Raw genomic sequence first — 15821 nt, forward strand, 5'->3', positions numbered from 1 at the left:
TTAAGTATGACATACATATAAACCCTAACATTACACATTATGAGTATGACATACATAGAAACCCTAACATTATCCATTATGAGTATGACATACATATAAACCCTAACATTACCCATTAAGAGTTTGACATACATGTGAACCCTAACATTACCCATTTTAAGTATGACATACATATAAACCCTAACATTACCCATTATGAGTATGACATACATGTAAACCATACATTTAACCACAGATTTCCTATGTGACACTTTACACATTTAATGTTTTAAGTGAAATTTGTAATAAAGATGTATCTCTCCTGAAAATGGAATTGGCATAAGATTGTTATATACACTTCTGTTTGACTACATGAGTGTCAAAATTGGGATACTTTTTTAATCAGTATGTTCAACTTGTCAGGTGAAATTCTGCGCTGGGAACAACAGATTCGTTTACGTCATATGACAACACGGAAATACCTGTGTATTGATGCAACAAAGGAGATTACTTTGACTGATGACAGTGAGGACCCGAGGACTGTCTTCCGTTTGCACTCAGTACTCAGTGTGAGTATTGATATGCCATTTAAATACTTCAGTAATTAGTTTAGGTAATGATATAACATTTAAATTTACTCTGTATTCAATGTGAGTACTGGTACGCTAATTAAATATTCTGTACTCATTATAGGTATGCCATTTAAATACTTAAATAACCGGTGTAAGTAATGATATAAAATTGAAATACTCTGTACTCTCTATTGATATGCCATTTGAATACTTCAGTAATCAGTGTGAGTAATGATATAACATTGAAATTCTCTGTACTCAATATTGATATGCCATTTAAATACTTCTGTACTCAGTGTGGATAATTATATAATATCTAAATTCTCTGTATTCAGTATTGAGATGCCATCTAAATACTTCAGGTCTGAGTGTGGGTAATGATATAGCTTTTAAATACATGTACTCTCAATTCAGTGTTAGTGTTAATATACTATTTAAATACTCAGTACACAATACTGACATGACATTTAAGTACTCTGTACACAATATTGACATGACATTTAAGTACTCTGTACACAATACTGACATGACATTTAAATACTCTGTACACAATACTGACATGACATTTAAGTACTCTGTACACAATACTGACATGACATTTAAATACTCTGTACACAATACTGACATGACATTTAAGTACTCTGTACACAATACTGACATGACATTTAAATACTCTGTACACAATACTGACATGACATTTAAATACTCTGTACACAATACTGACATGACATTTAAATACTCTGTACACAATACTGACATGACATTTAAATACTCTGTGCTAAATTTTGATATTCCATTTAAATACTCTGTACTCAATTTTGATATGCCATTTAAATACTTTCAGAGATATCATTACCATCTTATAAGTGCAAATTTGATAACTCTGAGTTTCTGATGAATATGTTTGATTGTACTTCAAATGACAATATAGTAAAAACAAAAAACAACTTTTTTATTTCAAATAGTTGAAGTAGATATAATGACATTATGGTTATTGTTGTACAATATGATTGTTTCATTAATATTCTCTGTCTTACAGGAACATGATGAGATACGTTTTGAGAGCTACTGTAGAATTGAGCATGTATTGACAGGATTTTGGTTACATGCACTGAAAGGTATAAAACTGAATTTGCCCCCAAAAGCATTTTTTCAACTTGCACAACACTGACAGCAGGTACAAATGTAAATGTTGATGCCTCGACCAACTCTGTTTTAAGTTGTTATGGTATGGTTTGCATGTTTCTGTACACTGGTATATTTTATTCATTAGATATGCTGTAAAACTCTTTATAATTGTTATGGTATAGTATGCATGTTTAAATATACAGTATTTTATGGGGCTCCGAGTGGCTGAGTGTTTTAAGTTGTTATGGTATGGTTTGCATGTTTCTATACACTGGTATATTTTATTCATTAGATATGCTGTAAAACTCTTTATAATTGTTATGGTATAGTATGCATGTTTAAATATACAGTTTTTTATGGGGCTCCGAGTGGCCGAGTGGTCTAAAGCGTTCTCCATTACGGATCACTACCATCTCACCTCTGTCTGCGTAGGTTCGAGTCTCGGATTTGGCCAGTGTGGGTATGTGAGAAAGCTTGCCAGTAGCTTCTCGAGGGTTGGTGGTTCTTTCCGGGGTTTTCCCGTGTTCTTCCTCCACCATTAATACTGGCCGCCATGTATAGCCTATCATGTGCTGAAAAATGGCGTTAAACCCTACAACAACAACAACAACAACAGTATTTTATTCACTAAACATGCACAAACTGTTTTCAGTTGCTATGGCATGGTATGCATATTTCTATTTATATTTTGCTCACTAGATTTGCTGTATAAGCTGCTTAATTGGTTCATAATTTGAAAATAAAGTCTGTATGGAAAAAAGGGCATATGGGCCTTCAAGTATTTTGTTAGAAAAAGTAGGCATTAAATATATGTTTAATAAATACTGAAATCCCCCCCCAATTCTTCAGATAATTCTTCTCAGCCTAATTAAGTAATTATCTTGACTTTTTACTTTGAGCTTATTTTATTGTTTATCCTTTTTGATATCATTCTTTTCTTTAATTAACTAATGTTATGCAAAATGGTGTTGAATTTCATAATATAAACAGTGCAGCTTTAAAATTACTTTCATGAAACTCATTTTGCTATCGATAAATGGACATGAAATTTACATGCTTTTGGCCATGACAGATTTCAAAACGTTAATTTTTGTGCACTATATGTACCAGTTTTAAAGTAGTGAAGAATTTGAGATATGTGAGTTTTTAGATTTGTTAACATGGGAAATGAATGAATGAAAGATGTGCTTTGAATATATTTTTACAAAAATGTGTTACTATAAACTACAGTGATTTGTTACTCTTAGAGAGTATATTTCACAATCAGTCTTTCAGGGCCCTGGGTGGCCGAGTGGTCAAAAGTACTTTCTTTTTTATTGATCACTGTCATCTCACCACTGTCCATGTGGGCTTGAATGTAATACTTGGCCAATGTTGGTACGTGAGAAAGCTGCCAGTAGCTTTCCTTGGATGGGTGGTTCTTACTGGGGTTTTCCCGGGTTCTTCCTCCATCAATTATACTGACAGCCATGTATGGCTTATCTTGCACTGAGAAGTGGTTTTAAACCCAAACCATCAATGACAAGAACAAGAACAACAATATTCGATCTTTAAAGCTGTATATTCTCAGTTATTGAAGCCGATTTGTAATATCTTTACTATGCCAGATGTGTTTTCTCATATTACTTTGTAGACCTTATTCCAGGTAGATGAAGCAGTTTCAATTCACTGTATTGTAGTTCTGGATGTTATAAGAGCCATCATTGGCTTTGTTTTCAATGTTTGGTTCTAGTTTCAAATTTTGAATATAGATAAACCTTTTGTATTTGCTTATAAAAATTAGTCCAGCTGTAAACTGCACATACCCAGATCTGCCATTGCATAATCTGCTGACAGATCTGGGTCTGTGCAGTTTGTTAGGATTAATCGGAGAACAAACAGGATGGACATTGATCTGCAGGTGCATCATGCTTTGGCAGATCAGGATCTTTATTGTTTGCAGTTTGACTTGACTTATAAGCGAGTATATATGGTGTGGAGCTGTAGAAGGTATTTGATGGAAATGACATCATAATGTCAATCATGTAGGTGATAACGAATTTGATTTTTTAATCATCCCAACTAATTGGATGTCCCATGGTCATCCCAAATAATTGGATGTCCCATGGCCTTCACAACTAATTGTATGTCCCATGGTCATCCCATCTAACTGGATGTCCCACATTCATCCTAATTGAGTGCCCACACAGTCATCCCAACTAATTGTATGTCCCATGGTCATCCCATCTAATTGGATGTCCCATGGTCATCCCAACTAATTGTATGTCCCATGATCCACCCAGCTAATTGTCTGTCCCAATTGGTCATCCCAACTTATTGGATGTGCCATGGTAATCCCAACTTATTGGATTTGCCATGGTAATCTCAACAAATTAGGTGTCCCATGGTCATCTTATCACCATGTGGATAATATCGATAAAAATACAACCCGTGCCTCCCCCTCCTGCAGTCCTACTAATAAAGTATTAAAAGTATTTTTTTTTTATTCCTTTAGTTTTTATCAGTACTACAACATTCCCTCATTATAATGTTGTGCTAGTAAGCCATGCAGTATACTGCTGTATAAAGAATGCTTTATAATGAAGTCATGATAGGTATTCCCTCATTATAACACTGTAAACCGTGGAGTATGCCACTCTATAGTGAATTATATGAATTACATGATACAATACTCCCACATTATAATGATGTGGATGTAAGCCATTGTGTATTCTGTTGTACAGTGAAGTACATGATACTGTGCTTCCTCATTATAACACTGTGAGCCATTGAGTATTCTGCTGTATAGTGAAACTGCATTAAAATAAATTACATGATACAGACCTCCCTCATTATAATGCTGTGCATGTAAGCCATGGAGTATGCTTGTGTATAGTGAAATTGCCTTATAATGAAGTACACTGTACCATTTATTTTACTACTACATAATTAAAGAGGATCCAGGACCAGTCTTACCTTCTTATAATTAAAAGCATTATAGTGAGGGAAAGATGTTTATGTTTATTGGGTAGTTTGATGTAGTTACTAAATTTTCATTGTAAAACTGCCTAACATTGATGTGCCCTTAACTTATCTGGCATGTATACATTTAACTTTTAACTATATTGATTTTAGTAATAAGATAACATTTTGTTTTAAGAATTCATTTAGTACATGACTAATGACCATGGAGGCCCTCTGCTACTCCAAAAACTAGACATTTAAAGCAATCTGTGGCATATTTATATATATATATATATATATATATATATATATATATATATATATATATATATATATATATATATATATATATATATAACAAATAAATGTCAATTCAACATGGGAATAACTGTACTATACCAGCATAAGCAATATGGTACAGACAAATACTGTTATCAGTCATTTCATTGAATCATCTATACCCTAAGGAACCCATTGAGATGGATTTTCCAAATAAATAATGACATAAGTTTGTATAAAAGAAATGTTAGGTTTTCAACATTTTCAATATTGTAACAATAGTTTTTAACACTGCAGTGGCAGAAAGTGATATTACTTTTGTTGGGGGGTGGGAAGAGAATGGCTTCCTTTGTACAAATTAATGATAATTCATATGGAAAATGAGTACTGAACTACCTATTATGCTGTATGCTGGACTGGCATTCAGATATTTATGGAAAGTTAGTTCTTTATCTGGTACCTGAGTACCTGAATACCAAAAGCTATTTGAATTGCTCAAATATGTAGTGGGGGAATTTTCAGGTTACTATCGATGGCTGCGTGTAATGAAAAAATTGTTTAATTATGCTGCAGAAATGTTAGCATGTGTGTCCCCATTTATGTCACCACTTGCGTCCTCATTTATGCATGTTAGCATGTGTATCTCCATTTATGTGTTACATTAACATGGGCATCCCCATTTATGATTTAGTAGATAAAAAATTGCTGGTTTTCTTTTTAAAGTTGAATTTCACATCTGTTTGGTAACTTAAATTCCTTAAAGAGAGCTGCTGATGATGTAAGACAAGGAGCATCAAGAACAATGCATGCATTTGTATATTGTGTATTTTATGTTATTGGCTGTTATAAAAGTTTCTCACAAGAGTTGTACACTAATCAATGATAGGAACATGTAGCATTATAAAGGTGTATTATTAAATCCCTGTTGAGATAATCTTTGAATCTTCTTTAATAGGGTTAATCTTGCTGTTAGAGATCTTCAAACATGGTATTTATGTTTTTCAAGTTTCAAATTACTGTCAGCATACACACCAGGACATTTGGTGTATCTCCAGCTTTCAGGTTTAATTCTTTTCCATTCATCTTTGACAGCATTTTATATGTACCAGTAAACATGCATGGTGTATTTGTGACATTATTTTATTTTCAACCATATTTTGCACGTTTTCAAAATAAGTGCTTGGTTTTCTGTCTTTTGTATCAACATTGTTGCTAATGTTTGACAGTGTTGGATCATCTGCAGATATAACAGTGCTAGCGTATAATCATTAGTAATTTCCTGTACGCAGAGAATAAACATCTTCAGAGTTCGAAATGTCTTGCAATATCGCACTGCCTTCATCAGAGACTAATGTTGATCATGTGACCTGTGATTATAGGTCAAATGCTATGAGGCGAATGTTGTAGATGGGTGGTAATTCTAGCCCCTCGTCCCTGTTTTGTATTGGCCTCTGCTGTCTGCTGTTGTATTTTGGCCTCTGCTGTCGTAGTTTGATTGCCTCCTTCATCTTCCTTTTCCATATATTGTTTTCTGATGTAATCACCTTGGTTTGGTTGGGGATGATGGAATTATAGTTCATGTGATCAACATTAGTCACTGGTGAAGGCAGTGTGAAATTGCAGAAAATTTCGAACTCTGGAGATATTTATACTTTGAGTTTAGGAGTATACCGCTCCGGTGGCCTAGTGGTTAGAGCGTACGCCTCGGATGTGGGAGGTCGTGTATTCGATCCCTGGCCGAGTCATACCAAAGACTTACAAAAATGGTACTAACAGCTTCCTTGCTTGGCGCCCAGCATTAAGAGGTTAGTGTTAGGACTGGTTGGCCTGGTGTCAGGATAATGTGACTGGGTGGGACATCATGCTACATGTCTGTGGCATGATGCTCCAGTGCTAGACATCACTATAAACTGCCACACTGCAGACAACTTAGCAATATGATTGAAACATTGTTAAAGCTACATTAGAAATCCAATCAAACACACACACACAGACACACACACACACACACACTGACTAAATTCAGTGGCGGAAGGAATCCTACATGTTACTGTGGTCTCTATAGGAGTATATAAAATGAAAAATTTTAGATTTTAAGTTTTATTATTGTGCTATAATAAACACTCCCCCTTTTGGAAGATGTAATGCCCCCTGAAGCATTAGTTAGGGAATATACGATATGTTATTATTCCATAATCAGTTGTCAGAATAGATCTTAGATAGGTGTGGAGTGCAAATGTCAGATCTTGTCATGAAATTTAGAATTTACGTAAAGTATACTAATGATATTTTAATTACTTCTACTTTTTGTATCCCTACATATGTCAGAAGTCTACAAAATGTTAATATTTACTTAGTTACTGATAATAATAGTCAAATGTATTATTAATAGATCCATTTAACCAGTATGCTTCCATTTGGAGTTAAATTTTCTAAATAAATTAATTAATCTGGATGACCGATTATCTGGACAAAATTTTATGTCCATGATGAGTTCGGACGATGTTTTACTGCATTAGCATATTTGATGTCTTTCTTTCCCTTTATCGGTAAAGAATTGATGTCCAATACACCAAGAAAATGTTGATATTGTGTATCTGAGTGTAGCTAGTCAAAGAGTTTGAGTCACATAAAAAAAAAGAAATTCAAAATTCCTATTTGGAAACAGTTTCTTCTCATTTTAAATTTATTTGATTTCTCTGCAAAACAGTTGAGTACAATATGAGGAGGAAAGTGTTGCTTTTTACTTGTTTTCTGGAGGGAGGATGGTACAGATAATACCCATGAACCGATTAAACTAATGCTAATCATGGAGCTTTATAAACTTTGAGTATCGGTCAACTCAAGCTTTATAGGACTCACAATACTAATTCAGTTCCCATAGTAAATCTATGCAAACACCATGATATTAAAAAATCAATAACTTAAAATTTTTGAGTGCTCATGATCAAACCTATATTTATCAGTATAGATGAAACCTGGATGTCATCTTCTGTATAGAGAAGAGAATATTAGACATGGCATTTTCTGGACCTGGATGTGTTTGAACCATGTGTTTTCAAAAATGCACCAAAGAGTCAGGTGCTAATTTTAGTAATGAGTGTTCCAAGGTCAAGACTGTTAAAGGACTGAAATTCCATCAATAAAACAATGTCTCTATTTCTGTTCACTTACAACTAGGATAAGCTCTCAAAAGATTCTTTTTCCTAAAACATAACTTATATTATTAACCAATCCTGGTCAGCCAAACCCATATATACTCTATTTCATGTTCACCCATTTACAGGCTGGTTCCCATTTTTCCATGCCATTAGTACCGTGTGTCCTTTACAAGCATACTTCAAGCAATCAAATAACCACAGATCCTTCTAAATATTTAAAAGGAATATAGGCATATGATTCAGGCAACATAACTTTATAAGAACAAAATATATGGGATTTTAAGGTATTGAAGTTAAAACTGAAATCTCCATGTTTTAACTTTAAACTGTTTTGTGTTGAATTTACAAAAATATATGTATTTTTGGGTATGTGATACAGTGTGGTCAGTGTCAGTTTGTTATGTATTTTCAGATGAAGATTACATCCGTAAGCAGTTCCGTGACATGGACAGCAGCAGTGACCAGAGCCTTAGAGGTCTGAGATGGGACAGTGCTCAAGTACGGCAGGTGTGTAGCCATTGATCATCATAGTATTTTTTCTTAAGTTTCTGACTGAATGAATACAGGAAAGATTATGAAGACCTTACTGTATTCTAGTTCTTTAATATTAATGTCAGATTGAAATTTCTTATGTTCAATTTTTGTATCTAAGAAATTATTACAGTAATCCTCATGTACACCACATTTACTTGCTTATAAGTCGAGTTCAGCTGCAAATAACATGGACCCTTGTCTTTCATTGCATAGTGTTCCAGCAGATCAGGGTCTTAGGGTGTGTGTTGTTCTACTGATTACTCCTGAAAAAAAACCTGCATAGACACAGATCTGCCAGTGCATTATGCATTTGGCAGATCTGAGTCTCTGCAATTTGCTATTGGACTTATAAGTGAATTTGAATCATATGTTAGACAAGTAAACAATCTGGTTCTGTATGACTTTCCTTTTTTTCCTTTTAAATCTTTTTTTAATTTGGTTGATTTCATTTTCAACAAGTAATTTAACTATGATCAGCTATTTATGCCATAGACAACAGACCTAACAAGCTGGGGGCTCCGAGTGGCTGAGTGGTCTAAAGCACTCACCGTTTCAGATCACTGCCATCTTACCTCTGTCTGCGTGGGTTCGAGTCTCAGGTTCAGCCATTGTGGGTATGTGAGAAAGCTTGCCAGTAGCTTATCATGGGTCAGTGGTTCTTTCCAGGGTTTTCCTGGATTCTTCCTCCACCATTTATTCTGGCCGCCATGTATAGCCTATCTTGTGCTGAAAAATGGCATTAAAGCCTATAACAACAACAACAACAATAACAACAACAACCTAACAAGCTCAGCTGAGGCAGGGTTTTTGAAACAGTACTTTGGCACTGATGTTTTAAGTCCAGACCTATGGGCAGTTAAATGCTGATTGTACAGTCTTAAGTTGTTGGTCCAATGCAAAACAGAAACTTAATCATTCTTCATGAAATCCTTACAGTTATACCTGTGTATAAGTCAATTCCAACTTCAAACGGTATAGACTCTGATTTACCATTGCAAAATGTTCTAGCAGATCAAAGTCAGTGTTGTTTGTTCATTCTGATTAGTCAAAAGAACTGCAAACATTCTGGTCTGCTGTCACATTATGGAACAACGGATCAGTGAGCATTTTCCATGCGACTTATATTATAAGCGAGTTTATATGGAAGGTTAGACAAGTTAATAACATTTCTTTGTATGACTTTCCTGTTTTTTTCATTTTAAATTTTTTTAATTAAAATTCTAATGGTATTTTGTGAACTATCTCAAAGATCAAGGTAATTTTACCTTATTTATTTACATTTTCAGTGAAAAGATGGTATTGTACAAGGAAATGATAGATTTATATACACATACTTTCAAAGCAGCAAAAATGATACCTTTGTTGGAGATGTAGATATGGAGTTTCCATTTGCATTGAAATCTCAAGGTAAAATCACATAATTTTAGCAAAAATAAGATGTCAACTTTGGTTTTTGCTTAAATGATACGTGTTGTATTTCCTGTAGGTGGCAGCCAGTGGGGAGAGCATGTATGATGATGCCTTCACCATCCAGTGTGTGGAGAAGGTGCATGTGATTGAGTTTAACTATGTGTCAGGGATGGTACCCTTCCTTCTGACCTTGATCTATGATGTAAGTAATTGTTTTCCTGTGAAGAGTTTATTATAAATTATCCCTTGCAGCAACTATATAGCCCTTAATGTAGCTGTGAAATATCTTTGTCAGCTCTTTAAATTGTCCTAAATGGACATGTAGCTGTGAATTATCTCTTGCAGCCCTTTACATAGCCCTAAATGTACATGTACATGTAACTGTGAATTATCTCTTGCAGCCCTTTAAATAGCCCTAAATGTACATGTAGCTGTTAATTATCTCTTGCAGCCCTTTAAATAGCCCTAAATGTACATGTAGCTGTGATTTATCTTTTGCAACCCTTTAAATAGCCCTAAATGTACATGTAGTTGTGAATTATCTCTTGCAGCCCTTTAAATAGCCTAAATGTACATGTAGGTGTAAATTATTTCTTGCAGCCCTATAAAATAGCTCTCAATGTACATGTAGCTGTGAATTATCTCTTGCAGCCATATAAAATAGCTCTCAATGTACATGTAGCTGTGAATTATCTCGTGCAGCCCTTTGAAATAGCCCTAAATGTAGATGTAGCTGTGAATTATCTTTTGCAGCTCTCCTTATAGTCCTTAATATTGCACAATATTCTGCAACCCTTTATATAACCCTTAATGGAGTTATGAACTATCTCATGCAGCCCACTATATAACTCTTAACATAGCTGTGAATTATCTCATGCAGCCCATTTTATAGCCCTTAATGTTACTTTGTATTATCTCATGCATTCTTCTCTATTGCCCTTCATGTAGCTATGAAATGTCTCATCCAGCTCTCTGTATTGCCCTTCATGTAGCTGTGAATTAACTCTTACAGCCCTTTATATAACCCTAAATGTAGCTGTGAATTATCTCATGCAGTCCTCTGAATAGCCCTTAATGTAGCTGTGAATTATCTCTTGCAGCCCTTTATATAGCCCTTAATGTAGCTGTGAATTATCTCATGCAGCCCTCTGTATTGCCCTTAATGTAGCTGTGAATTATCTTATGCAGTCCTCTGTACTGCTCTTAATGTAACTGTGAATTATCTCATGCAGCCCTCTGTATTGCCCTTAATGTAGCTGTGAATTATCTTATGCAGTCCTCTGTATTGCCTGTAATGTAGCTGTGAATTATCTCATACAGCCATCTGTATTGTCCTTAATGTAACTGTGAATTATCTTATGCAGCCCTCTGTATTGCCCTTAATGTAGCTGTGAATTATCTTATGCAGTCCTCTGTATATCCTGTAATGTAGCTGTGAATTATCTTATGCAGCCCTCTGTGTTGCCTGTAATGTAGCTGTGAATTACCTCATGCAGCCCTCTGTATTGCCCTTAATGTTGCTGTGAATTATCTCATGCAGCCCTGTGTATTGCCCTTAATCTAACTGTGAATTATCTAATGCAGTCCTCTGTATTGCCTGTAACTAAGCTGTGAGTTATCTGATGCAACCCTCTGTATTGTCCTTAATGTAGCTGTGAATTATCTCATGCAGCCCTCTGTATTGCCCTTAATGTAGCTGTGAATTATCTCATGCAGCCCTCTGTATTGCCCTTAATGTAGCTGTGAATTATCTCATACAGCCCTCTGTATTGTCCTTAATGTAGCTGTGAATTATCTCATGCAGCCCTCTGTATTGCCTTTAATGCAGCTGATAAGATAGAGTGGTGTTAATTTATGTTTTTGTGGTGTTTACAGTCAGTTCATAGGTACTTTTCAACCATGAGATTACTTTAACCAATTGATGATCAGCAAATACCTGATTATTCTTATGAACCCTTGTAGAAACCATATATATTTCTTGTCTTTTGGGAAAGGTCCTCTATCTTATTTGTGAAAAATATAAGTAATAAAATGATATGGAAGTTTTAAAAATAAATTAAAAAAAATCCAGAATTTTTAGTATCTCTGCAATTTAGAAAGGTTTTGCTTAAATGGATCTCTGATTTCTTAGTTCTACTATTTTATGATTTCATGACCTGATAATTATCACCTCCAAGAATATGTGTATCAAATATTGCATTTTTCTGGAACTCTGTGTGGTCTTTTTCATCATCAAAATGAACAAATATCCCAGTCAAGCAGTTCTTTTTATCATTATCAGATATTTGGACAAAATCTATATTTCTGAATTAATCCAGATGATCATAGGTTTATAAAACCTTTCAGCCTGTTGACTGCTGTTTGTTTTTATCTGAGCAGTAATTACTTGCATATAATTCACATTCACTGTTATGAATACAGACTCAGATTCACCAATACATAACGAGTCAGCAAATTTGACCCTGTATTCTCTAAACATTTTTGTGGAGAAGCTAAGTTCAAAGTCTAAGAACTTTGACACTTTATTACTAGCAAACTAGATTCACAGAACTTTCCTATTTGTCTTAACTTGATCCTTCTCTTTCATTATTAAATTTTGAGAATGCAGAGGCCATGTTTTACCCTCTTCATTCAGCTTGTGATATTTTTATATAGACTTTGATCTGTCATTGCATTGTGTGATAGGTCTGAACTGTGTGATGCTAGGGCTGTGTCATGCTTAAGTACATACAGTGTTACAAATCATTGTGTGATAGGTCTGAACTGTGGTGCTAGGGCTGTGTCATGCTTAAGTACATACAGTGTTACAAATCATTGTGTGATAGGTCTGAACTGTGTGGTGCTAGGGCTGTGTCATGCTTAGGTACATACAGTGTTACAAATCATTGTGTGATACGTCTGAGCTGTGTGATGCTAGAGCTGTGTCATGCTTAGGTACATGCAGTGTTACAAATCACAGTGTGATAGGTCTGAACTGTATGATGCTAGGGCTGTGTCATGCTTAGGTACATACAGTGTTACAAATCATTGTGTGATAAGTCTGAACTGTGTGATGCTAGGGCTTTGTCATGCTTAGGTACATACACTGTTACAAATCACTGTGATAGGTCTGAACTATGTGATGCTAGGGCTTTGTCATACTTAGGTACATACAGTGTTGCAAATCACTGTGATAGGTCTGAACTGTGTGATGCTAGGGCTATGTCATACTTAGGTACATACAGTGTTACAAATCACTGTATGATAGGTCTGAACTGTGTGATGCTAGGGCTTTGTCATGCTTAGGTACATACAGTGTTACAAATCATTGTGTGATACGTCTGAACTGTGTGATGCTAGAGCTGTGTCATGCTTAGGTACATACAGTGTTACAAATCACTGTGTGATAGGTCTGAACTGTATGATGCTAGGGCTGTGTCATGCTTAGGTACATACAGTGTTACAAATCACTGTGTGATACGTCTGAACTGTGTGATGCTAGGGCTATGTCTTGCTTAGGTACATACAGTGTTACACATCATTGTGTGATAGGTCTGAACTGTATGGCACATACAGTGCTACAAATCATTTGTGTGTTCAGTTAAGACAGTCCACTGTAGTAAATCAATATCTTAAGGTGATGCTCAAAATGGCATGATCGTTACATTCTGACTTCATTGATGACATCACTTTTTTCCCGGTTGTATTATAGTACTGTGAGCTCTGGGAGAGATTAGACGTAAAATTACATGGTTGTGACCTCTCTCTTGTTAAGTAATGAATAAGAAAAATAACTTCATTGTAATCAAAGAAAATGATAATATCAGTGGAATTTATTCAAGATCTTAAGAAATTTTAAGTGATTTATGATGTACTGTAAATTGAGCAAGTGGGCTTTTTGCATGGAAGATTGATGCTCTCACTAGTTGTGTCATTCTGACAAAATTCACTCACCAACAATATTTCTCACAAGATGGGTCTATAATCTTCAACCTGTGCAAAGTTCATTACTTTTTCAATATTTATTCAGCTATTATTTCACAGACTGTGACATGTTCCTTTTATACTTTTGCACGTAATTGCCTTTGCTTGGGGGTAGATTTAGTTAAGAGAGGTGGAATAAAATGCAAATGAACCCACCAGGGATTTTAGTGATTTTGGATTCCTTGGATAAACAGTTAAATACTTCAACATTTCATGCAAGGACATTTTTGCAGGTTTCTCAATATTATGATTGCTGGATAATGCTACAATTTTTTAAAATACCTTGTTTAAGTGAAATAATATTTTGTTTAAACAAAGTATTGTTTGATTGAAATAATGTCTTGATTAAATTCAATTGTTACATTATTTTTGGGTTCATACAGGTATTATTTCAGGAATTAGATTCATTCACACTTCAGCATTTTCTCAGGTTTTGTATGGGGCCAGATTCAATGACACAGAATGCAGTCACTGTCCATTATTCTAGCCTGACCATCTTTTAATGAAGGCCTATTGTCCATTCATGTTCCAGTATGCTAGAAATACCAAAGACCTACAAAAAACTGATGGAATTCATAATAGAATTTAATGAGGTCCTAAAGAGTGTCTTATGGGTGATGGATATGGTAGAGATTGAAATCCTATTTTATTGACTCTTATGAACTACACTGGTTCTTTCTGACATTTTAAATCATTTTTTGTGCAAGTTTTTTAATCTGGACTTGAAAATGCACATGTGAAGTAATTGTATCTATGGTTGATTTTGAAAACATGATATTTTTATAATTAAGGACTGCATAGGAGTACTAAAGTAATTACATTTTCTGTGCATCAGTCTATTCTTCCGTGTGTCAGTCCGCCCATACTTATCACTGCTAGCAGAGCTTAGCATCTGTTTATCTTTATTTCTTTATCCATTTGTATTTTTGCTTACCTCACAATATATCTGGATAGCTAGTAATCTATCTGGGGAACAATGGTAGGTGATTGCATTCTTGAACTGCTTAATATGTTCATAAGTTTAATGAAGCAGAATTGTGACAGATTTCTTACCATGGAAACATGCTTTTGAAAAATGCTAAAAATGTTTCACTAGAACCTGATTTATAAAATGCATTGATTTGTTCCTGAGATGAAACTCTCTTCCCCAAATTAGAATCATTTGCATAGCAGCCATGTGCCTGTTTTCTGTATCTCCTCTTATCTTCTGTGAGCAGCCTTGTCTTGATTTAACTTATTGCAGATAATTACCTCCAATCTTGCAAAGATAGCAGATAATTACCTCCAATCATGCCAGGATAGCAGATAATTACCTCCAATCATGCCAGGATAGCAGATAATTACCTCCAATCATGCAAGGATAGCAGATAATTACCTCCAATCTTGCAAGGATAGCAGATAATTACCTCCAATCTTGCAAGGATAGCAGATAATTGCCTCCAATCTTGCAAGGATAGCAGATAATTACCTCCAAGCTTGCAAGGATAACAGATAATTACCTCCAAGCTTGCAAGGATAGCTACTAGTACCAAAGACATATCCAAACAACCCATCAGTACGTCATTTATATATCATCCAAGTATTTTCATATCTTGTTTGAACAAGATAATATTTCTTTTAAAAAAATGATATTAGTTTGTTTAAACAAGATATTATCTTTGTTTGAATAAGAAATAATAAAAACAATTGTGGCACTATCCAGCCTCCCTGCAATACATATGTTGCTCTTTTATTGTAGAGAAAACAAGGTCTGCTTCTGAATGCCAAGAAAACACACATGGTGCTGACGGTAAGTAGGACTTGAGTTGAAATTAACAGTTAGTTAATAGCATTATAAAAATAGTAGGTATTC

The 15821-nt window shown here is 34.8% G+C and overlaps 1 protein-coding gene across 1 annotated transcript in view; it reads left to right on the forward strand.

Annotated features, from left to right (window-relative positions):
* Positions 1 to 15821, forward strand: part of LOC149780798 (inositol 1,4,5-trisphosphate-gated calcium channel ITPR3-like) — a 265188-nt gene that overhangs the window by 73599 nt on the left and 175768 nt on the right. The window contains exons 11-14 of the mRNA XM_089936233.1: positions 403 to 548; positions 1591 to 1669; positions 8475 to 8569; positions 10083 to 10208. Of these exons, the coding sequence (XP_089792359.1) occupies positions 403 to 548; positions 1591 to 1669; positions 8475 to 8569; positions 10083 to 10208 (446 nt within the window). The remainder of the gene's footprint in view (positions 1 to 402; positions 549 to 1590; positions 1670 to 8474; positions 8570 to 10082; positions 10209 to 15821) is intronic.

Source organism: Sinohyriopsis cumingii, chromosome 16 (genome assembly GCF_028554795.1).
Source record: "Sinohyriopsis cumingii isolate HCF-2022 chromosome 16, ASM2855479v2, whole genome shotgun sequence".
Taxonomy (NCBI): Eukaryota; Metazoa; Mollusca; class Bivalvia; order Unionida; family Unionidae; genus Sinohyriopsis; species Sinohyriopsis cumingii.